Source organism: Castor canadensis, chromosome 1 (assembly GCF_047511655.1).
Source record: "Castor canadensis chromosome 1, mCasCan1.hap1v2, whole genome shotgun sequence".
NCBI classification, from domain to species: domain Eukaryota; kingdom Metazoa; phylum Chordata; class Mammalia; order Rodentia; family Castoridae; genus Castor; species Castor canadensis.
The window spans coordinates 33,237,223-33,262,918 of NC_133386.1; the positions used below are offsets into that span (position 1 = coordinate 33,237,223).

The following is a 25,696-nucleotide window of genomic DNA, read 5'->3' on the forward strand; positions in this document are numbered from 1 at the left end:
CAAGAGTAAGGTAGGGGAGGTACACAATATGCTTCGGAGAACACCACAACTTTTTGCTCTGGAAGACATTTCTTTCTCTGGCATTTTACTAGTGATCAATTTCTTATTGCCCTTCTTTCATCCCATCTAGCTGCATGAAAATACTTTTTTTTTTCTTTTACATGAAAATACTCTTAAAAAGTTTCCTGTAATTTTGAATCTTCCTCAAATGAAAACTGACCAATATTACCTGGTCAAACTCTTTTCTCACCCTCCCCATTTGGTTTGTTTTGACTCATTTCTGTTCATTTACATCAGGGACAAAAATGAAACCAGACTCTCCAAGTGCCTTGTGTCATTTAGTGTCAAAACAATGCTACAGAGAGCTATCACTAAGGTCAGGAAACTGACACCTAACCCTAACATGCCCAAGAAACAGGGGCAGGAAGCCTCCTGAAAATAGAGGGTTATGACCAAGAGGCTGAGTCTCAGAGTTGGATAAACCTGCATTCAAATCCCAACTTTGTTACTGACTGGCTCTTTAATATTGGCTAAATCAACTCAACAGTATTATTGTAGGGATAACACATGACAATAAAGAAAGCACTTTGCACTTCACTATCTTGAAAGAAAGGTACATAACCAATAGTGTATTGGATATAAAATGGCAAAAGTGAAAATGAGTCAATAACCCATCTAGGCTAATATTTCAATCTATAAAACATGTTCTTAATGTGAAAGAAAAAAAAAAAAAAGCCAGGAGAAATGGGGTACATTTGTTAGCAATTTTTTAATGGGGTTACTAACTGGTGACTGAATATAAAAGGATGACCCATATAGTGGGTAAAATAAATGGATTCAAAGCATCAAGGAATACTGATACAATTAACTTTCAGGATACTTAAATTCAGGCATGAAAAAATATTTGAGGATCATTTCAAGGTTAACAAACCAACAAAATCACAAACTGACAACTGCTACCAAGGCAAAAAACAAAGCCTGGTTTTTCTAATGAGAATCTAGTGCATTAGAAAATAATGTTCAACTCTTTCTCCATATAAGCCACCCTAAGAGAGAATGCTTCCAGGAGAGAAAACAAGAGCTTCCCCAGGAATATAAAAATTTAAGTTTGAAAGCCAATTTAAAGAAACCTTTATGAATGGGCCCTCCACCAACAGTAAGAATGAGCTACTTATCCTTTCAGGTAAAAGCCCCCAAAGGTCAAATTTAGTAACACAAAAGGTACTATGAAAAAGGGCTCATAATTATATATTCTGGATTAAACTCAATTAACTGAAGAAATAAGGGGGCAGGAACCTTTTTTAAGGGAGAAGTTTCTCGTTTAAAATCAATTTGTTGCAAGACTCCAAACAAGTCCTCGTGGACTTACTGAGTCTTAAGTCTGACTGGCACTGAAAAGAGACTGAGGGAGGCTGCTTCTCAGATTCCTCTGTGCTAAGTGCGGCCATGCTGCAAGGGGCTTTGTCTCTCTCGTGTCCTTCCTCAATGGCACCCAGCCAGGCTAGATTTGGAAGGATTGCTCTGCCAAGGAGGAATGGAACTGTGAAGGAACACTGCAGAGGATCAGGAGGCTCAAGAGATAGACCCAGGATGGAGCACAGCCTTCAGTATGAGAGAATTCTGCCAGGTCCCAAGTGGGAGTAATAAACATAAAGTGTTCTCCACAAAACACAAAGAAAGGTTTCTCTGGATTCAAAAATGATCAAATAGAAAATAATCACCATAGGGCCCCTAATAAAAAGTACACATCAGGGGAGAAGCACTGATTTACTGAAAGAAGAGTTTCATGACTTTAGTATGAACCACAGGGGAAAGAACCTCTATCAAACAAAATAAAAACAGACAGACAAACAAAAAACCAGGATATGAAAACAGAAGAACAAAACAATGTAGGAAATTATAGGAAAATACAACATTGCTTTTAAAATCCATGTTAAAGGCAGTGACCATAGACTCAACAGAGTAAGAGTTTAAGTAATTTGAGAAACAAGTCTAGAGCATGAAAAATGAATTAGTTAAAATATCAAGTACTTCCACATTAGTTGGTAATAGTCACTCCCCACCTCTCCACAGCTGGACACTGTGGGGCTCCCCCAGACTCGGCCTGTCCAGGAAAGGTCCACCACAGCAGGAATCCTCAGGATCCAGCATGAGATCATTGCTCAACCATCCTGTGCAATGTGAGCTGCCAAACTAGTTGTTAAATATTTTGAATATCAACCCCTGACTCTAATCCAAGAAAAACAGATAGTTCCAGTCAAGAAAGACAAGTGAGGCAAAAGTAATAATCAAAGCTATAACTGAAGGAAGCTTTTGGATCTAAAACAGATCTGAGTTAAAAAAAAAAAAATCAAGACATAATCAATCATTAAGTCCAAAACAGAACTAAGAAACCTCTTGTAATTGCTGTAAGTGGGGCAGGGAGGGAGCTGAGGGGGAGGGATGATGGGGCAATGTAAATAATGCACAATATAAGTCTAATAGGAATTGTCACTATGAATCCCCCCCCGTGTAATAAATATATCCTAATAAAAAATTTAAAAAATGTTTCCATTATGTCCCAGTCAAATACCATGAAAGAAGACTGAAGTGAAGAGCCAGGTTTACTTTTCAAAACTACAGCTGGCAGCATGGTTCAAGTGGTAGAGCACCTGCCCAACAAGTGCAAGGCCCTGAGTTCAAACCTCATTTTTCAAAACCAAAAGATTGAACTGAATTGGGCTGGTCTCATCCCACATGCATGAAATGGTATTTTGTTTCTTTTCTGTCTGATTTTTCTTAAAGGAAAAACAGAAGCCAAAGTACTTGCTGGGTAGGTAGAGTGGATACACTCAATTACCCTTTGCAACTCAGGCATTCACTCTCCTGCCTGTTGAGTGCTGGTAATTCAGAACAGCCTCCCTCTTCAGAAACTGCCCCAGCGGAAGGAAGCTTCCTTGCCTGTGTGGAGTTTAGGTGAAAATAAGCACTAAACTATTGGGCAGTGAGTCAAGAAATGAAATGGAAATCTCTCCTTGACAAAATGATTCTGGGAAAAAAACCATTGATTTTGCTACGGATTAATTTTCTACTTCCCTTTCTTTATTTTTCTTTTACAGGTGTTTGAACTAAGGCCCTGGTGCCTGCTTGCTAGGAGAGTACTCTACTGAGCCAGGCCTCCACCATCCCCACACATTTTTTTTTTTTTTTTGCTTTGGTTATTTTCAGGTACATTCTCACATTTTCACCAGGGCTAACCTCACACTGCAATCCTCCTACCTACAGCCCACTGCACAGCTGTGATGACATGTGCTCAACCCAGTTTACTGAGATGGGGCTGGCCTCAAACTGTGATCCTCCTGATCTCTGCCTCCCAACTAGAGATTAAGGCATGAACTGTAGGCTTGGAATAATCTTATTCAAAATGTTTCAAAAATATGTGAAAGAAGTAAAATTGTTAAATTCATTTAGGAGGCTAAAGCTGGATGTGATAGTAAAGGACAAAATGAATTCTCAAAACAGTGCTTTTTTTTTTGAGACAAAGTCTTGAGATGTAGCCTATGCTGGCCTTGATCTCAAAATCCTCCTACCTTAGCCTCCCAAGTGCTGAGATTACATGGGAACACTACCACACCCAGCAAAACAACTTATTTTATGAGGCTCCTTTCCACCAATTAAATAGATAGTAAGTAAAATATGCATATTGAATTATAGGTTTTACAGGTAAGGAAAATAATAAATGACTTAGAAAACTAACAACTTAATAATCATATATAAATTCTAGCAATTTTTCTTTGCAAAGAATTAGAAAACAAAACTCAGGTAATTCAAATCAGGAAAAATAACATTAAAAATTTCCCTGAAAAGAGCACACTATTAATATCAAATGCTAATAAATGTGAAATTCTACATTAAATGGACAATGTTCAGAAAAAAAACCAATCAAAACTGGTTCAGCAAATAAAACACTAAACAGGCTACCAAGTTCAATGGAAGCATTAATATACTATTAGTCCTTAAAAAGTTCAGAGTCTAGAAAACTTTATTGCAAAATCTGAGCTGTCAATGCTGGTACAAAAAAAAATTAGTCCACAATACTACTCCTACTAATGAACGATACAGAATACTTCAGCCACTGGCACAGGTAAACCTGAGGCTCAACAGTGGTGTGGGTGCCAGACCATACGGCTAGGATGTAGTAGAGCCGAGACCTGAATGAAGGTCACACTCGATCTTCTGGTAACCACCACTAACAAAGCCTCTGTGTAAAAACTAAACAAAGCCTTGGTAACAAACCCTTCATAATTTAATATTTTTCTGTTTTTTTTTTTGTTTGCTTGCTTGTTTGTTTTGCGGTACTGGGGCTTGAACTCAGGGCCCATGTCTCGAGCCACTCCATCAGCCCTTTGTGTGTGTGTGGGTGTGTGTTGGGTATTTTCAGGAGACAGTCTCACAAACTATTTGTCTGGGCTGGCTTTGACCTGCGATCCTCCTGATCTCTGCCTCCTGAGTAGCTAAGATTATAGGTGTGAGCCACCAGCACCTGGCTCTGAATATCAGTAATCAAAGACGCTGCACCTATTCTCTGGCAGGCACTGTTCTAAGAAAGTAAATCTGCCATTGCTCTTAATCCTTATTATAACTTTATGAAGGGCTGATGACGACATCATCCCTCCAGAGAGTTAAGAAACAAAAGCTCGTTATCATCACATCATTATTTTAGGTCACGTTTCCCAAGTGAGTGAAAACACGCTAATATTTGGCTTTTTGACATGAATGTGAAAGGTAGACTGTTGGGGTGATCAGGAGGAGGGGAAGGGGAGAAAGTAAAGGATGCTGAGGGAGACAAGGATGGAAGTACTCTACATATGTACATATGAAGGCAGCAGAATGGAACCACCAAACACTGTTTGCAAAAGGAGGGAGGAGGGAGAGGGGAATGGGATTACACTGGAGGGGGAGAACTTGTTCAAAGCACACTGTACACATGGATGGAATTATTACAATGAAACCCCTCATATTATTAATGTATGCTAGTTCAAAAATGTAATAAAACTATTTTTAAAAAAGAAACAAGTTCTGAGAGGTGTTCAATGACATGTCTAAGGTCACACAGCTAGCAAGTAACAGAGGAAGGATTAAAGACTGGCTGTCTGTAGGATCTATGCGAAATGCTACATTAAACACCACTAAGGATGTTGAAGGCAGCAGTGAACACAGATTTCAATTTACCCATTAATTACAGCTTTATGACAATCAGATATGGAAACCAAAGCAGCACTTATAGAATGGATCACTGCAGGCAAATTAGGTGCCATTCTGAAATCTTACCTAGGCAAAAAATGCACATGAAAAGCAAAGTCTCCAAGAACAATCATTAAACTTATAACCACATTGGCAATTTCTTGTAAAAAATAATAATGATATAGTTATATGTGAATTGTAAGTCAAACACATACTATGACTCACAGTCATTATGAACTCATTGCTCACTGATTACTTTCTCCAGCACAACTAAAAACATTTTTTGAAGCGATTTTTCATTTTGTGGTATGAGATTACAACTTTATTCTGTATGGATTTCAGAACATATTCCGAATTACTTTAAGCATATAAAGCAAACACCAACAATATGAAAGGAAATGTACCCCAGGGACCAAAGAGAACGCCTCACCAACCTTTATATACAGCATTGTACCAATAAATGAAAGAGACTCAACACTGGCCACAGATGAGCGCCACACCATCATGAATTACATGCTATATTAATCATGCACAATAAATTTTTATTGCCCTCAATTAGGAATAAACTCACTAAATAAAGTTTATCTTTAATATACACGTGACTGCTATGTTCCAGTTTTTATTCATTCATTTGCTTATTTTGTGGTACATGGGATCAAATCCAGGGCTCATGCCTGCTAGGCAAGCATTTTATCAGTGAGCTACATCCCTCAATCTGAAGTTGTTTTTTTTTTTTTTTTTTTTTGGTAGTGGTGCTGGGGTTTAAACTCAGGATCTTACACTTGCTAGGCAGACACTTCTACCACTTGAGCCACTCCTCAAACCCTGTTCTTAAATTTTTGATTATTGAATATTAATAGTAATAACCATCCATTTTTGAGATTATAGCTACCTCTGGCTTCATGTGATGTCCTCACTTCACTTTCTGTTCTTTCTTCAGTGTCTTCTTTGACATCATCAGCATGCTGGTCTCTGAGGAAAATAGGTGTTTCAATATTTAGTAAGAGAAGAATTTGAAAAAATGGTTCAGAACTGCACATTAACTTTTTCTTAATTTAAAAACAAATGGCGCCTGTAATCCTAGCTATTCAGGAGGCAGAGATCAGGAGGATCATGGTTTGAAGCCAGCTTGGGGAAATAGTTCTTGAGATCCTATCTCTAAAAATCCCAACACAAAACAGGGCTAGTGGAGTGGCTCAAGTGGTAAAGTGTGTGCCTAGCAAGCGTGACACCCCCAGTGCCACAAAAAAAAAAGTATCACTAACATATTAGAGAGGATATGCAATTCTACCACAAAGCAATGAATACTACTAACACTAAATATGCCAGGCATGTTCCATAAAGGAATACATTATTAAAATCTTAATTCAGAGCTTTATCCCTTAAATCAGGGACAAAAATGGTTCTTTTAAAATAAGAAGCTAGATACACACTACTTAGGCTTTTTTAAGATCTGGATTTCAGAGAAAAAAAGAACCAGTCATGTTCTGACAGAGGACCTGAGGTTCAAAGGGCAAACAACCCTCTGGATTTTAGGGATTTAAGAAATTTCAGCCTAATTCATTCCATTTTTGAAGTTTCAAAATAAAGCTCACAGTGCAATCCCCTCTGTGTAGGATACAGGGCTGGACACACAGTTGTTGACTGCTTTGTAATACTTTGGCCCACACCATAATTTTACTATTAAGCTTTAAGAATAAGGCAAATATATATGAAACAAAATAACCCAATGAAATATAAAGGAGTTCTATAGTTTTAATTACAAAGGCATTAATTTATTCTCCATCTGAAATAACAATTTAACACAATGATGCTAACAGAGTAAGCATATAGTAAATGTTCACTATTTTTTTAGAAAGAATAATGTGAAACTTCATTTGAACTTGATCTCCCTGGCTTAGTTACCATACTAAAAATAACTTGTCAGTTGCTGAAAACTATTTGCACTTATTTGAGGATGGGGAAGAATCACTGCTGTTGTGCAATACAAACATTTTTCTGAGAATTTGAGAAAGCTCTGAATTAAGACTTTAATGAATCCATTCCATTTTAGAGCATCCTTAGTATGTTTAATTTAGCATGAGGTCATTTCAATGGCTACAGAAGTTCCTACTTAGTCCAAGGAATGTGAGGGGATGAACAGTAGTCAAAATAAATGTAAGAATATCACTGATAACTAGACAAAGAACATTATTTGAGGTGCTGCTAAAAAATTTTGTCTTTTCTGTAAAAACAGTTTTAAAGTCATACTTGGTAATTACAGTAAGTTAAAATCAACCTACTATGTGCTAAAATTAACTTATGAACTTCCAAACTTATTTATATTAAACTAGAAATAACATTCTTTGAGTCCACAAATTGTAGCGCAGTTAAGTATTGTGGCCAATTTAAAAAGTTTCTTGTAGGTGGCTATGTTAATATTAGGGAAAAAAAAATCACACATTGAAGTGATACAATTTTAAACTGGCATTTCCAAAGTCAAAGAAAGTAAACTCCCAATTATAGTTATTGAGAGTGCTTTTCCTAGAAACTTTGACGAGTGATTGTAAGTGAGAACAAAAGCTAAAATTAAGTCTTAGACTTTTCTGTATCAGTATGCTTCCATGATTAGAATCAACCACTGATAATCAACAGTTATCCTTTTGTGGTTTTAATAAAGCATGTTATTCCTAAAGTACATTCTGCTAAAATGAAGTCAGACTTCAGCATAAGAGAAGTTCCTTTATATTCTTATGTCCAAATGTAATGCCAATTACTTATTTACTGAAATGTAAGAAAAAGACCATTTTCCAGGAAAAGAGACAGAAAAAGGAAAATAAAACCTTTGACCCAAAAGTTTTCTTATGCTCAGGTTTGCCAAAAAAAAATCCCAAAAGAGAAGCAAAATGGAAGTTTTGTGCCTTTTTATTATGTTTCTTCCTTATAAGAGCACAGTCAGTTTTCATTTTCCCAGTTTTAACTCATAACATTTTATTAAATCAGACCCATATAAACCCGGGAATAAATAAACACAGACACTTATTTTACCAAACACAGTTCACATGGAAGACGCAACAAGAAAAAGTTTATTAAATGGTTTATTTCTGATTGATTCTGCAAATTCCTTAAAATCAAACAAGTGACAAGACACCCAGTGTTCCACATGCTGGCCATTTCCTGGGGCTAGAGAGTGGGGACGTGGAGTGGGGAATCTTGAAGTCTGTTAGAACAGGTATTGTGAAACAAATGGTGAACAGACCACCAAAGTGAGCAGAGTCCTAAAAGCGCATCCAGACACGCAGAAGTGGTCCATACTAATAAGAAAAGTCAGCATTTTTAAGCACATACTATGAGCTAAAGACTTTTTGGCCAAAATTCTACAACACTCCTTGGAGCAAGGTTCTGTTACTATAGTCACTGAAACATAAGGAACTTAAGCTCAGATTCACATGGCAAGTATAGAACCACATCTTCCTGATACCAATCTCCATAATTAGATTCAACGACTCTTCAATGTCCGTATTTATGCTTTTTAAAATAATGTATCCTCGTTATCTGAAGTTAAAGAAGCATGCTTTCCTGTGCCCTAATCTTGTTTTCAAATTGCCCTGCATTGAAAAGGTCAGGAATGAAGAATCTGACTCACATTCTTATTTGTTTTGAATTTTATATATGATGAACATTGGTTTGTCAATTGAGCAACCATAATTTCTCTCTTCCAGGAGGCTGGAAATTCCATTACCCTATTTCTGGTTGAATAGGTACTATGAGGATTTCTTCCCAATGAAACCTTTGTTCTAGTTTTCAACTTCCTTAGTGAAAAGTTATTCTACCTAGCTACGGCCTTCCAATTACATAAAAAATATGATGATATTGGAATGTGAAAACTATGGGATAATATAACGATATACTCTGGAGCATAGTACAAGATATGCTTTTTGACAGATATTAAAAAAAAAAAAACACCAGAAATATTTTACGCTAAATTTTAGTATCAAAATACTGTTTGACACAGAAGCTTCTTGACCTGCTCTCCTTGGTCAACACTTTTGTTTGTCAGGTTTCACTCAGGCAGAGGCCCGGGCTGCTCAAGCATGAGAGTGAGTCTAAACAGCCCAAGGACAGTCACTACATGTGTGGCCCTTGGAAGTAGCAGACCTGGTTCAAATTTCAGCTCTGCTACTTACTAGTTTTATACAACCTTCAAAACTAGCTGAATTAACTTCCCAAATTCTCAGGTGTATCACCTACAAACTAATGATAATCATTCCTCAGAAGGCAACTTGAGGGCTGAATAAAGTATAGGACGTGCTTGGCCTATACGCCGGGGTATGACACAGGGCAGCTGTTACTACTTACCAACTTGCTATGTGTTAGGATAAAAGCATCTGTTGACATTTCTTCGTTCGTTCTTTCTTTTTTGTGTGTGTGGTTTGAACTCAGGGCCTTGCACTTGCTGGGCACACAATCTGTTACTTGAGCCACACCCCTAGCACTTTCTGCTTTAGTTAGTTTTCAGATAGTTTCTTTTGCTTTTTGCCCTGGCAAGGCTTGAACTATAGTCCTATCTGGGCTATTTTCTTCAAGTATTAAAACAGCTTTTAGATTAATGGTCAGACTGCCTGGGTTATAAGCCAGGTTCTGCCTAGTGTGGTCTGTGACCAAGACAGGTTCTGCATGTGTAGGACAGGGACGTAACACAGAACCTGTAACACCTAAGGCATTATAAAGATTAAATGAACTAGCAAAGGGAAAGGCACCCAGAAAAGTGCTCCAAATATAGCAATTTCTCTTGGGATTTTAGCATTTTCAAGAACCAGCTTAACATTTCTTTAGCTTAAACTGTAATACTATCAAAGTAAAATCTTACTCAAAAAAACTCCCTGGCTTTTAATTAAGATAGTGGAATCTCTCAGATGGAAAAGCGTATTCTTTGTGAGTCAGCATTCTCTTTTTCTCTGTAATTATGTGTCACATTTTAGATGTCTTACTATCTTACTCTAATTATGCCTTGTGGTAAATTATTAGGAAACAAACACAAGTAGAGTAATGCTTAGGAACAGGATGGCGTTTGAATACATACAGCTGTATTTCTTCAAGTTTGTTAATTCTTTCATTTAAAAACAATCCCTAACCAATTATGGGTCAACCAATGCCAGTCTGCTAAAAACAACATTGAAAATATACTAAGTAACAAAACAATTTCCATGAATTCAAGGATGTATTAATTTCAGCCACCTTTCTAAATCCAGTGTAAGAGGAGGCAGGAGAAAATGAACGTTGGCAGAAACATGCCACATAGGTGAGGAAGCTTGAACTTCAGTTACTGTGGGCCCAACATCAGACACATAGCTAACCTACATAGCCCAAGTACAAGAGGCGCACTCCTTAGTTTGGCTAGAATGTTTTAAAATGTCCCGCAAATGCCTGTGAGTTAAAGACTTAGTCTCTAGCCCCTGGTGCTATTGGGAGGTGGTGGAACCTTTAGGAGGTGGGGCCACGTGAAAGTTAGGTCACTGAGGGTGTGTCCTTGCAGGGACAGTGGTACCCATCCCCTTCCTCTCACTTTTTGCCTTCCAGTTACCATGAGGTGAGCAGCTCTTCTTTGCTACACATACCTGCCAGGATGTCCACTGTGCTGCCGCTGCTACAAAAGCAACAGGGCCAAATGACTTTGGATGGAAAACTCTGAACCCACAAACCAAAATAAACTCGTCCAAGTTAATTATCTTAGTTATCTCTCACAGTGATGGAAAGCTAGCACATAACCCCACCCTTCTCTTTCCAAAGCGGCATCTTCTACTCTCACAAGGGGACTGTTAGGATTGAGGAGGACCTGGTACCCCCACTAACAAATGGGAACACCATGAATGCCAGAGCAAGCCATTAAAAAAAAAAAGTTGTTTTTTCTGTTTTGAACGTCAAAGGGATGTCTCTTTGCATGCACTCAGAAGTTTTTGTTGTTGTTGTTTGTTTGAATTCCTGGGCTGAGGTAAAAGACTAGAGGTAGACAATCTCAGGAAGCACTTTTTAGGAGGTTTCGAGAAATGCCAAACCTGCCTTCAAAATGCCTCCTACAAATGACAACCTTCAGGACTAGGGGGGTCACCACATTCAAAGAAATTCAGAAAAGAATTTTAGAACAAGGAGTTTTTAAAATTAAATTTCCTTGGAAGTGGTACGATAGCAATAATTTTACTTAGTCATGTTTCATAAACATGGCCCAGAAGAGGTAAACATGGGTTACTCTTTAATGACCAAAAAGAAGACATGTTGATTAATAAGCCTAGTAAGCTATGTTCCATATGCTACTCAAAGAACATAATAATATGTTGGAATAATAACATGAAGAAATACAATGAGTGAATCGACCAGGTATTATCAAGATACCATGGAAAAATTCTCCAGAGAAACGCATTCAGCAGTTAATGAATCAATCCTCCCATGAAATGAAGTAAGGTGCGCTCTGGGAGAGAAGGATGGCACAGCAGAGGAACAATGAGGCTGTGGTACTTTTTTTTGCTGTAGAAAGGAGAACAGATGTCATTGCTTTTTTACTCCAAATACAAGAGTCTCCGGAGTAGGAATTAGTGATATTCAAGGAGATAAAATAAGATCCTGTTACAATATTGTCCCAACAACTTCTCAGTCATCTAACAACACCACTCTTTTCCTTACACTTTGAATGGTTGCCTTGGTTATCACAGCGGTCGGCACGAGAACTGTGAGGGTTTTAACACTAATCTTCTCTCTGGTGCACACAAACAGCTTCACAGATTATACTCAGATTTCCAAGGGTTGGAATATTACAAAACTTCCTCAGTTCCTAATTTATACCTTGCAGCCCAAGGACAGAAGGGAGGGAAGTTTTGCAAAGCCAAGGAATGCCTTGTAAATGAAATGACTTCTTCTTATCTCCCACACCAAACCCTCAGGCCCAGAAAACCTCAGGAGGCAAAACCATGTTCCTCACAACTACTAATTAACTTTTGTAATCTTTTAGAACTTTAGCCCTAAATTAATTTTATTCTGCCTGGTGTGATAGTTTTGCAAAGTAAGTAGATGTGTATCTGCTTATAGATTCGTATTTTATGTTAGCTCATTTTCCCATCTGTTAAGTAGGGTATAAATGGGCTTGTGATGTGACTAGCCAAATTGAATTTGTGTGAAAAATATAAATTAGATTGATGGTAGCAATTCCTGCACCAGGCACTATGTAATTCTCAGAATGGAAACACGGGTCCTACAACCAAGAAGCCATTTTAATGGCCTATAATGAACTGAATGGACTGGATTATTTCATCAGACTACTTTAGCAGTGGGCATTTGCCTTACGAGGTAATACAAGCATTTGGCAAGCATTTTAAAGATGCTTTATTGTGTTTCTGTGGTAATGTCTAAGCAGTCTTAAACATGAGAACTGAAAACATTAAGTGATTTTTAGTAGAGATAGCATCTAACCCTAATTTAGAACACAAGTACAAACTGCTGAGGATAGATTTCACAAGAATAAGATTACATAGGATAGATGTCGGATGTTTTCATTCTGATGGGTGTTTATATTTAATATTCACTTTCAAAGTCCAACACACGATCACTTTCTACTTCCTGACTTAGAATCCCTAGGAATGGTGGCTCAAAAGTCATATTTTAATAAGCATTGCAGTATTCAAAGTGAATGTAAGTTTGAGACCCACAGAGAGACACACACACAAACACATTCTTTTTGTCAGCTATAGATATGTAGAGACCCAGGAAAAGCTACCATCTTGCTGCCAGGGGTGCTCTGAGGGCAGCAATGAGCTGCGCTGTCCTGAGCAAGGACGTCATCTCATAGAAAGCACTAGGCACAATACAGACTCCTAACTCTCATGGTTGAATGGGCAGGTGGAAAAGGACTGGGTAGTCATGTTTCTACCTATGCAGGCACTGGGAATTTGCTCACATCCATTTGACCAATTTCCATAGAAAAACAGGTCCAAGCATTGGCACACCTACAAAAAGGCTCAAGGGGGAGCCATCTGAGTAAGGGCCAGGACTTCTCAAAGACAATGCCCTAAATCTCTTGGTACCAGAACTCCAGAATATTGATTCCCATGCAACCCTCGCTAGTCACTGGGAGGCGGCCTGGCCCATATCCTCGGTGTGCCACAAACATGCTGCTTCTTCTGTAGTATCTTTATGTGGGCCAGGAAGTAAACAACAGATGGGAGCATCGCCCTATAAGAGTTTAGGTCTATATTTGGGGAATTTATCTCATCATTTAGTAATCACTCTTTAGATACCTGGTAAGGTAATCTTACAAAGGTGAAAATGTAGGAGTTTTAAGTGAACAAAAAGAAGGTTGTAAAGCTACTGCTTCTTAGGCCATAAAACTGGCACGTCTACTTTCAAGACTGATGGATGATTCAAGGCCACCATTATATGCAAGATATGGTAACTCATGATCAGATAGGCCATGGCCTCTGCCTTTGTGAAGCTTATCATCAAGCAAAGTACACAGACTCTGAGGAAGTGTTTACACAACTTTGATAGCATCAGGATGTGTGATACAAAAGCAGAGTGCTCAACGTGATCTACAGTCTTTGGGGGAGGGGTGGTCAAAGCTTCCCTGAGGAAAAGACAATAAATCTGTAACCTGAAAGATGAAAGATTAGCTAGAAGGCAGAGAGAGGTCCTAGGTAGAGGGAAAAGGAGGTTTCAGGATCAGAGTGGTTGAACCATTTGGTTGAAAAAGATAAAGCTGAAGAGTTAGGCAAGGGTCAGATAATACAAAATTCTGTAGGTTGCAGTAAGAATTAAGGTCTTAATCCTTAAGTAAAAGGAAGTCACTAAAAGTTTAAGCAGGGAGTTATACTCTCAAATTAATTTTTAAAATGCAGAGTCCAAGGCTTTACCTTGGAAGATTCTGGTGGGCTGGGACAGGTCTCCAAATCTGAATTTTAAAGAGGCTGCAGGGGTCTCACACGAAGCCAAGTTTGCGAACTACTACTATGGAGCATTAGTTGCACACAGGCTTGTCTTGAGTAGGTGGCCTGCTACTGTATGAAAAGAATATACATGTGCCTTGCACTGTTTATTCTTGGCCATATTATTTCAGCTCCTGGAGCAAAAGTACATGCTGTATTTTGGGGACTGTCTGCCATTTGGAATAGGTGGGTTGGTAATAGGATATGGTTTATTAACCACGGTCTCTGGTCTCAAGTTCCCACTTCAGCACACATGGACCCAATGCTCACCTGTCCTACCTGCATTGCTTTCCTGCAGTATTCAGAAGGAAGTAAGTGTGTGAACAGTTCAGCTCCCTCATCCCTATTCTGGGCTGGTTCTGATATGTGTCCCAGCAAGTTTGTGTTCCTGCTGTCCACTGTGGTAACTGGTGTTACAACTATACTTCTTCTGACTGCTTTCCTTCTCCTATGTCTCACTCCCTCACTCCCCTATTGATGCTCTCTTCACCCCCCCAAATAAACCACTTACAATCAAATTCCTGTGTTTATTTTCGGGAGTGCGGTTGTCTCTATTGTATGTAGCCAAGTGCATTAAAAAAAAAAAAAGTAGAGAATGGCAACCAAATTTTAGCAAGTTATTAAGAACAATGCAAAGAAAATTTGCTAAAACATGAGTAGGAAATTGCATCCAGGTAAACAAACGATTATGAGAAAAGAAGAGGAACATAACTGTACATTATAAGAATCTTATCTGAGTTACCTATTCAAAGTTTAACCTTGGAATATTAAAGAAAATGGCCAGCCACTTTTCTACTCTTAAGGAAGGAAAGAAATACAGGTTGAACATCTCTAATTCAAAAAATATGAAATGCAAAATGTTCCAAAATCAGAAATTTCTTCAACAATTTTGGAGCATTTCAAATTAGGGATGGCTAACTTGTAATGTCTATGTAAACAGTCAAAAAAAATTAAAAAAAGAATTTCCAAATCGGGAACACTTATGGTTCCAAGTATCTTGGATAAAGAACACGCCTATGGTATGAAACAAATAAGGAACCTATTATTCTTTCAGCAACATTATTAAAAACTAACATTTATTATGGGCTTATTACTTATTTAGTCACTATTCTAAAAGCATTACATTTACAATTTTCATCTCATATAACCCTCATAAACTATGAGATCTAAACCAAAAACTGATTAACTCATCAAAGGTCATACCTAGCAGGTAGAGAAACTAAGATTTAAAACCCATCAGTGCTCTGTGCTTTTATTTGCCAAGTTATCATGCTCCTCCGTGGAGGAAAAGGCCATAGTAAGAGGCTAGAAGGCTGTGCTTGGGGAATGACAGTATAATGCAAAGAGTCAAAGTTAGATAGAGAGAAAAAACTGAAAGTTTAGTTCATCACATTTCTATATCCAATGTTTTAGCATCCCTCATTGGCTTGTGTATATTATGCTACAACTAGGAAGGTCATAAACAGAAAAAGGACTGCCCCATGGATAGTATTTACTGAAAAAAATATCTAAAAGAAACAGGAACCATTCTCATATACTATCAGTGATAAATGTTTTTTAATATATCAGTAATAAATTTATCTTTAGAAAAGTTTTACTTTACTACCAGGAATAACAGACGCTTTTCATGAAAATGACATTACTTAATACCTTTAGATTTTTAGGAACTAATTTCTTTTTAACCAAGCAGAAAGTGCATAATCATTTTTATTCTAACCTTTTGGTGTACTGTTGATTTTTCCAAGGTGGAAGTGACATTATTTTTTGGTTATGTGAGAAGAAAAGCAGAGTTCTATATAACTAGTCACAAATCTACATGGTAGCTTTTTCCAGTATCCTATACTTTGAAGCCTGGCTGTGGACAAAGGTGATGCAGAAAGTGAGAGTTGGAAGATGCAATTAAAGCAAATAAGCTAAAGAATAAGGAAGGGTTCAGGGTTTCCTTGGAGAGGGATCAAGTCCTCTCCACACTGTGACAAGTGGACTTCTGCCACTATGGACTCCTGCTTAATCCCAGGCCAGAGGCAGAGCACTGTAGCTGTCAGCATCTTCCCATGAGTTAGACATGGACACCTTCAACCATTTTCTTCATAACCAAACACAATATGAAATTATTAAAATGCACACACACACACACACAAAAGCCAAATACAATGTAACTAGTTATGTAACAGGCTCAGATTTTCTTGAAAAGAAGGAAATGCACTGGAAAAAGACACTGTTTCCAGCCTGGAAAGTTTATAATTAAGGTTTGACTCTTTTTTTTTTTTTTTTTTGAGATGGGATCTCACTATGTTGCCTAGGCTCATCTCAAACTCTGGGGCTCAAGCAGTCACCCTGCTTCAACCCTCTGATTAGCTGGGGTTAAGGATGCAGACCACCACAGCTGATTTCAAGTTAAGATTTGGAAAAAGCATCCAACAGCAAGGCAGAAAGGATGTAATCTTGGGAAAATGTGAGTCAGTATATAAGACAGGGAGCTTTGAAGTACTGATCTCAACCTTCATTTCACATTAAATCAAATACATTCAACAATCCACAAGAAAAACATTGCCATAGAAGAAAATAAAACATCTAAGACAGACAACCCCTTCAATCAGAGTACTTCTAAACAACGTGAATATCATCGCTTTAATTACCTGATTTCAGGAGGTGAAGAGCTTTCAATTGCGTCTGTTCTTTTAGGTTTTGGAAATGGACTTGCTGGAGGCATCTCACCACTTAAACGATCTGGAAAAATGCGGTCTTTATTCAAGTTGATTTCTGAATAGGGACAGTTGGCAGCGCTGACAGATTAAAAGAAAAAGAAAACACTTCCATTAGACTATACTTACTTCTTACTATCAAAATGTCAGGCTGTAGAATATAAAATTCCAAAATTGAACTGAGCATGTTATATATCTTTATTAATATGTAGTATGAAATGTATCTTTAAAACATAATTTAAGTATATTCTGAAAAAAATACGTCTGTTGCAATCTTTGGAACTGACCAATGGTCATGGAAGGGTTATCTTTGTATTGTTCATGGGGAGGACCTGGGAATAATCAGCTCCAAGAAAGAAAGGTTTAAGATACAATGGGGCAGGGGGGACAGACAGAGATGGGAGAGAGAGCCAATCTGTTTCCAAAGGGGCTCCCCCAGGCCCAGTGAAGTCCCAGGCTGTTTCATTTTCTAGCTTGGCTAGAGAGAGGGTTGAGGCAGAGGAAGTATCACGCAGGGACCAGTAGGCCTCAGTGAGGAGTTCATATTTTTACTTCAGGTACTATTTGAAGTCAATGAGATCTTCACATTCAGGAACGATAAATACTTGCTTTTTAGAAAGGATACTCAGATTTAGAGGAGCCTGGTGGCACATACATGTAATCCCAGAACTTGGGCTGAAGCCCAAGGATCATGAGTTAGAGGCCAGCCTGAGCTACGTAGTGTGACTCTGCCCCGAAAAATAAATAAATAAATAAAAGCCCAAGAAAATAAGTAAAAAGATCATTCAGGATGCTTTGTAGAGAGATTTCAAGGGGACAGCACTGGAGCAAGGTAAGTATTTAAGAGTAAAAGGTAAGATGGTGACTTGGATGTATGTGGTTGAAGTAGAGGAAAAGTATCTTCTGAGATTCCACAATGACCTGTGGATGGACAGAACATGGTACATGATATAAAGGGTCTGAGAATGGTCTTTAGTGTTCTGGTTGAAAAACTGGAGATAATACAGACACCATTTATTTTTCTGGAGATAAGAATGACTAGGGAGTAGACTGGGAAGCAATATCAGTAATTGTGGAATGTTTATTTAGACATTCAAGTAGAAATATTGTTTGCCCATGGTCTCATCGCAATTTATGTAGCTCAGCAAAATGAGCACCCCTCATCTTACTTAGAACAGGCATAACATTTCACTTAATTTTATTCATTTACTAATAATGTGAAGGAAAACCCATCCCCAGCCCTTCCTGGGATCCTTCTTGGGACACTAGTGCTACTCAGAATTCACGGATACAAATGACCAAAACCAGTAAGTTCTGAGCAGAAAGAAACTTATGGGAAGGGTACCTGATAGCTTAGCAGGAAGGCAACACAATCAGGCTTGGGCAGGAAGCCAGTTATACCCAGCACGTCACCTCAGAAACCATCTGCACAGGATGGGGCTGCTGGGGACACACCATGTGTCCACAGGTTTCAGGCTTCCCACAACTTCCAGGCCTCTTATATTCTTCACAGAGACTGTAAACACTAAGTCTGCCCTGCCTTCACACCACTCCTCAAGAAGGAAAACCCAGATAGCAGCACCCAAGTGGGTATATTTTTGGCTCTTCTGCCTATACTGCAACTGACAAAGAAGGGAAACAGCCTCACTGCCTTGCAGCTACCTTAAGGGAGGGCGTACCTTGTTAACCCTGATGCTGATTTCAGGCATCAATGATTTCAGGGTACAAATGTCTACTGAACATTTCTACTCAGGCATCCCAGAGTTACCTCATAACACACGTTTTAAACCAAACTTATTTCCAATGAACCACCCCCGACACCCAAGATTTAAAAAAAAAACAGCAAGTATACAGAGCAATTTAAAAAACACAATTAGCTTCTCTTGCCAAACTTGATCCTCTGTTCTGGCAAAGGCAATAAATTATCTTAGCCCTGGATCTTAGTCATCTTTGATTTTATTCTGTTCTGTGTTCCTTGTATCATTGTGATTTTACTGAAAAGTTATCTACTTGAATTTTGTAATGACAAAAAAAAAATCCAAAGATAATGTTTTGGGTCCTTTTGATAAAGAGTATAGCACAGCAGCTATCCTAGAGCAGCCCAACCAGCATCGTCAAGTTCATTCAGCATTAAACTCATGGCTTTGTGATGAGTGAAAAATGGTGTATGCATTTACCTTGGAATGTGATCTGGCAGGAAAAATGCAAAAAACAAACCATAACAGGTCCTCTTCTTAATACTATCAACTTCCAACACTGGGAAGGCTGTAGCATTCTCAGATGGGCTGGGTTCCCAACTGAACACCACTGGTACAGTTGCAGTGTAGACAATTATATTATAACTGTATGAGGGTAGCACTTCATCATCATTTTGTTGAATGAAGAAAAGAACGTCTCTCTAAATCATCTTATATAAACTTGATAGCTCAGAGAAAGCCAAGACTGCTGTGCAGAAGTCTTGTAGTCTAAATATTTCCTTTATTTATTTATTTATTTTCTGAAAACAGACTGTCCAAGCTGGAAAGGAATTTCAAACTCGCAATCTACAATAGGAAAACCGCCATAGCCCTCAGTAGAAATTTACTAACGATAAATAGAGACAATCTTCCAAGGGAGGCCCATGATGATTCAGCTACAGCTTTTATACTATAATCCCCTCTGTTCTTCTGAGCCCCAAGAAAAGTTACAAGGGTTTGCAAGCCTCCCATTCTCATACCTACATAAGTTAGAGGGGAAATCCAGCTGGCTCTTGAAGAGGAAAGTGATTAAAAAAAAAAAAGGGATTCCAAAAACCAAACAAAGTATGTTGAAGCAACAACAGCAGCATGGGCAAGATGCTAGTAGACATCAGGGAATCATGTTCTGAAGGAGCTCTGCTACTTTGTCCTCGACTCAATATAAACCTGTTGAGGTTGTCACTTCATTTACAAAATGAGGGGTGCACTGAGTTTATTACCCAGCTATGTACATTCTTGGCCTTACCTCATTTTAATTCTCACAACTCTGGGAAGTAGTTACTGTTCAAAAATTCATTCTATGCATGTAGAAACCAAGGCTTCAAGGAAGACTTGTGATATATTATGCAATTAGTTCCTGGTGAAGGTGGATCATGAACAATGGTTGTCTCTTAATTGCCATACAATCAGGGTATATGGCAACCTGCAATATTGAAGAATTTCCTTTTCCTAATTCATGATGATGAAATCGATCTGAGAACAAGAGAGCAGATGACTGCCTTCTATAGTGCATACACCTCATATGTACTGCACACTTATTATGTGCCAGGCACTTTCCCAAGCCCTCCCCTCCATATGAATTAACTCCTTTAGCACATCACTCCTAGTAATCAGATACCACTATCACTCATTTTACAAGTAGGGATGCTGACACAGAAAAGTGAAGTATCAGCTCAAGGGAAGAGAGCTTTGTAAAAAAATGCTTATCTGCTGGAGGAGTGGCTCAGATGGTAAGAGTGCCTGCCTAGCAAGTGTGAGGCCCTGAGTTCAAAGCCCAGTGCAGCCAAAAAAACCAAAGCAAAACAAACAAAAAATAATAATGTTCATCTGATATCTTCAAAGCAAGCCAACCTACAGACATAAGCCAAGTATTTAACTATCTCATCCTCTCCCATTAACTATCCCTTAAGAATTATTAGGATAGTGAAATTCATAGGTAATCAGTTTTTTCAAGGAGTTAGGATCACTTCTGGGTCTGTCACTTATAACAGCACAAAAGATATATGATTTGTATCACCTTAGAAATGTTGATTTTTCTGTTCAGTATTTCTTCTATTATGCATAAATGTGAAGTGATTAACTTTTAAAACTGCTTATGAATTTTAAAAATTCATTGGTGCTGATTAAACCTCTACACAAAGAGACAGTGCTCATTTGGATTATGATAATTTCTAGATTTCCATGTGTGACTGAATCAAACTTGAGTAAGGTTTGATTCATCACAGTGTGAGTATTCCATCATGGATATACACACACACACATTTTTACTATTAAGCAATTCTTCAGAGAGCAGGATACTCATGTACAATTACACTGTTCTCTCCTGTAAAAACTATTAGATTGTATCCTATTCTATTAGCAAATTACTCCATAGTAGCCATTTAAACAAACATTTGCCCCACTGGCCCCTCTTAGGAGGCAGTATTTCCAGAAAACATTGGTCAAGTTCATTAGATAAGGAGAAAGGACCACTTTATCCATTGCTCTCCAATGCCATTTTTAAAACTCTTAACCATAACTCTATTTACATAAGCAATTAGGCAAGATCTCCAGTTTAAGGGATCACATAGCCATCCTCACACTCAATTCTGACAAAAAACATGAGACACGCTCTATCAGATGACAGTGCACTACATGCAAGCCTTGCAGTTAAAAGTAGAGATATAAAGGCCATTCAGGGCTGTGTTGCATGCTACTCCTGCCAGTATATGATCCCGGGCACTGACTCAGCCCTCAAACCTCTCCTCATCTGCAAACAGTGCCTAATTTTTAGACTGCTTCAAGGATGAAATGAGGTCACAAATGAGGGCTTAGACTAGCACTGGAACACAGGAAGTCATCAGTGCACCCTGCATATTACTTGAAAAGGAGAAGAGTGACATGTGACCCCCCTCTTGTACAAAAGAGCATCAGGAAAAATAAACCACAGCACTAAGAGCTCCATAACATGCCTCATTTGTGAAGATACCATTTCCCTCAGAAAAAGCCAGTGGTGCCACATTTACACATTTCTAAGCAGCCTCCTTAGAAGTAGGGACCCTCTCCTCTGTATACCTAACTCAGCAGGGTAACAAAGCAAGCCCTGTACCAGTATGTGTTCGATGGATTCATGTTGATTTAACATGAGGCTTACAGTTTGCAAGTATGCATTCAGAGTTACTAATTTGTAAAACATTCTACAGATTTCATAAATACCCTTTGGAGGTTGTCAGAAATACTCTGTCACATTATCTTGTCTAATTTTTCCAAGATCAAATTTTATATAGAACAGATATACTTCTGAAGGCACTAGATATATAGCATATCTACTATATAACTTTAATTCTCTTTTAACTCCTCTACCATTCTTTTACCTCTCAGTAGGCCAAATGAATGAACTGACAAAGGGAAACACCACATTGCAACCCGTATTAATCCTCTCTTGCTAGTCATGACTAAGCACTCTGGTTATTGAATATCCCTGAGATGAGAATACCATATCCATATCCAACTCCCTCAGTGATCATTTATATTCCAACGTAAAAAGGTCAGGTTCTCAAACTTCATGATGAAGATGCATGCATGGTTTCTCACACTTCTTAGATCAAATTCAATTTGTAATCTTCAGAGACAGTTATAACAAATGCCAGTCAAAACAGTCTTTTGCTTATGTGATAATAAAGCTAACTCTTCTAGCTAAAAGAGTAACTTTCCTTGTTATCTAAGCAAAGAATGCATGTTTTGATTTATTCAGTTTCTCAGTAAATTAATCCAAAGAGATTTTTTTCATTATGTTTTCCTAAACACAGCATTCTTAGCAAGGACAGAAATAAGTGCCAGTGAAATGAACCTTTCAGAGAATATCCATGATGCAATAAGCTATTCCACAAGTCTACTAATGCAATGGAAAACTGGATGTTCCTGCTAAGGATTAATGTCCTGCCTGAAAGAGAGAGCTGAGGGTTGAAAATAGGACAGTCTAGCCAGGGAGTCTAAGAAAACCTGGTTCAATGACTGGGACGGACAAACACAGACAGCACTCACAGCATTTGGGCAGAAGCTGGAACCTGCCAGCAGTTCTGTAAACTACAGTCCTCTGCCCATGGCACAGAATCTGCTAGCTATGCCCTGTATGGGACAAAGAAATGAATATGGCTTCTTCATCAATGCTTGTCATTTCAGCCATAAGAAGTACTTCTGCTTATCCTCCAGGGAAAGGAGTACTTCTCTGGCATGGCTCTGATTACATTAGGAGAGATTACCACATTTCTCCATGAACAAGTCCATGAATCTCACCCATAACGTGGTGTGTGTATGTATGTGTGTACACACACACAGAAAGAATGGATTATTACTCAGTCAGAAAGAGGAATGAAATTGTATCATTTATAGGAAAACGAATGGAATAAGAGATTACCATGCTAAGTGAAATTAGCCACATTGAGAAAGACAAATATCCCATTTTCTCTCTCATTTGTGGAGAATATCACATGTTCTCTCTTATATGTAGGAGCTACACCTTATAGCATGAGTGCAAAATGGGGGAGGGGGTACAGTTTTGGGGGAGGAACCAGGAGGGTGAAAGGAGATGGTGAAGTAGGGGGTGCAAATGATGGAAGTACTTCATACACATGTATGAAAACAGAATAATGTAACCTGTTAAAAGTTGTTTAAAGGGGGGAAAGAGGGAGTGAATTTGATCAAAGTATACTGTATGTACATATGGAAATATCACAATGAAACTCCTTTGTACAATTAATATACACTTAAAAAAACAAGACAAAACAGAAACCAGCACCCCCCCCCCACCAGGTATTAGGTAAGACAAGTTGCTAAATCTCTCCAGGACTACAGTTCTGTATCCTAGGGTTGTTCTGAAACCTATCTAATTCTTGTATAGCAATTAGAGCAATTCTTAACATAGCATAAAAAAAATGCTCAGTAAGTGTTAGTTGTTCTTACTGAAAAAGTTGCTTCTCAGAAATATTTACTGAACCAAAGAGTTTCTGAATATACCATGGAAATTAGGCACGCTAATGACATAGTTCTTGCATTTAGATTTTCCCAGCATTTGAGAAGTAAACCACAGCTGTCTTTACTAGGCAAAATTTAATAACTTCTAAGATATAGCATTTTAACTGTTTAAATTAATTCTATAACTTTTCTTTGGCAGCCATAGAAGCAACAAAAAGGATTTTTAAATGGATATTTGCAAATGGAATCACCATACTGTCTATACTTGGATTTTTTATTCTGGAACATACTGAACCTCTTAAAAAACTAGGGAGGAATGTTGCAAAAGGAAGATAAGCAGGTCTGAGGTTGCAGCGATGAAAGAAGGATGAAACTACATACAGAGGAAAATAATTACACCAATTTTGCAATTCCTATTAACTCTTGGAGAACAGGTATTGAAATTTCAGAATTTTAAAAGATCTAGATTCACAACCTATAAAACTAGATAAACAAGAAATCACTTTTCTTAGAGGGCAATCTAATTAATGTGTTTACAACACATATTAACATATTATTACTTTAACACATAGCTGAATGGTATCATCTTGTCCCTTAAGAATCCCAATTAAATCACAGAATTTGTTGGCATTTAAGTATTATTTTTTAAATGTCTACAAAGATCCCCAAATCACCTAAGTAGTACATCAAATTTAAATATACAGATTTGTTTCATTTTTAAATTAAGAATAAGAGAAAAATATTGAAAAATCATTTTCCTTACCATTCATATTCTTGTATTTGACTATACTTGTGCCTTTTTTTGTGATCATCACTGCTAACTTCAATAATCTACTCCTTCATTATTCAAACTATGAAGTCATCTAATCACAAGTAATTTCAATAGAGCCTTCCTTCTTCATTAATCGTTAATCACTGATGGTCAACCCAAAATAACTATTTCAGAAGCTATGTATCTGTAAAACTAGTCAGGTTGCCAAGAAAAGCTAAATAGCTAGAGTAAATCTATTTTAAGCCATTAACGCATTTTCTCTCAGGAAGATTTAACTTTAGATATATACTTTATTTTCACATGGTCTCCATGGTAACCACATTTCTTATGGATCTGAATATAAAATTAGTTCACATCTGTTTATGTACAAGGAAATCATCTTATAGAGATATGGGGAACAAGTACCCGATACGTGACCCTGTACACAATCCTCATGTGAATGGTAGCAAGCACATACCTTTGAGGACCCAGGTGCCTTGCTCTCTTAAAATGGCCAATCCCTTTACACCCTAGATTTGGGCATCCACCTTGATCTGCAGATTCCATTAATTCTATGGCACCTATGACAAATAAAAGGGGGCGGGGGGGAGAGTTAAGCAGAGGGCAGTAAGAGTTAAATGTCTGGGATCAGACTATGAGAAAAAAATCCCTAAAAATCCAAATTTTGAATCAATACATATAAACAGAAAAATAAGGTGGTCCTATAAAAATTAAAAGTATCTTAAATGTCTCTACTTTTAAAGGTTTTTCTCTATGACTTTGTTTCCACAATTTCCTTCTTCAATAGTGAAATGGTAAACTTTGGTCTAACCCTCTTTCAAAATGTCACAAATTACAGACATACCTAAACCTGAATAAATAAGACAGATTTAAAGAATTTTTTCATCAAGAAAGTAACAAATTGTCCTAAGAATATTCACACAATGTGAAAACATAAACTACACAATGGAATATGGAGTAATGGTTACAAATCACAAGCAGGCTGTTCCCTACATTTTAGACCCTTCCTCATCCTGCTCAGGTAGGTGGTGTATGCTCCTGGATGCAGCACTGAGCATTCAGGTACATACCTATATTTGTTAGACACATGTGTTAAGTTCAGGATTTTAAAAAACATTTTGCCACATAAAAGGTACAATATAGATGTACTTTTTCAAGTATTCTCCTTTGGTTCTTGACTTGTTTTATAATATCTTCTGTGGCAATATTAATATTCTTTCTGATTGCTGCATAGTAACTACACTATGGTGCACCATAATTTATTTAATCAATATTTGTTTTCAAGTTTTTTTGTTTTATATTTGCTGCAATGAATACTATGAATACATATTGTTGCACTCTTACACAGTGTATGTATAG

General features: G+C 37.8%; 1 protein-coding gene across 8 annotated transcripts in view; it reads right to left on the reverse strand.

Moving 5' to 3' along the window:
- The window catches only part of L3mbtl3 (L3MBTL histone methyl-lysine binding protein 3), a 114,007-nt gene that overhangs the window by 11,606 nt on the left and 76,705 nt on the right, over positions 1–25,696 (reverse strand). For all 8 annotated transcript variants that reach the window (XM_020184328.2, XM_020184327.2, XM_020184326.2 and 5 more), the window contains 3 exons: positions 24,795–24,897; positions 16,811–16,957; positions 6,116–6,195 (listed from right to left, as the gene is read on the reverse strand). In XM_020184328.2, the coding sequence (XP_020039917.1) occupies positions 6,116–6,195; positions 16,811–16,957; positions 24,795–24,897 (330 nt within the window). The remainder of the gene's footprint in view (positions 1–6,115; positions 6,196–16,810; positions 16,958–24,794; positions 24,898–25,696) is intronic.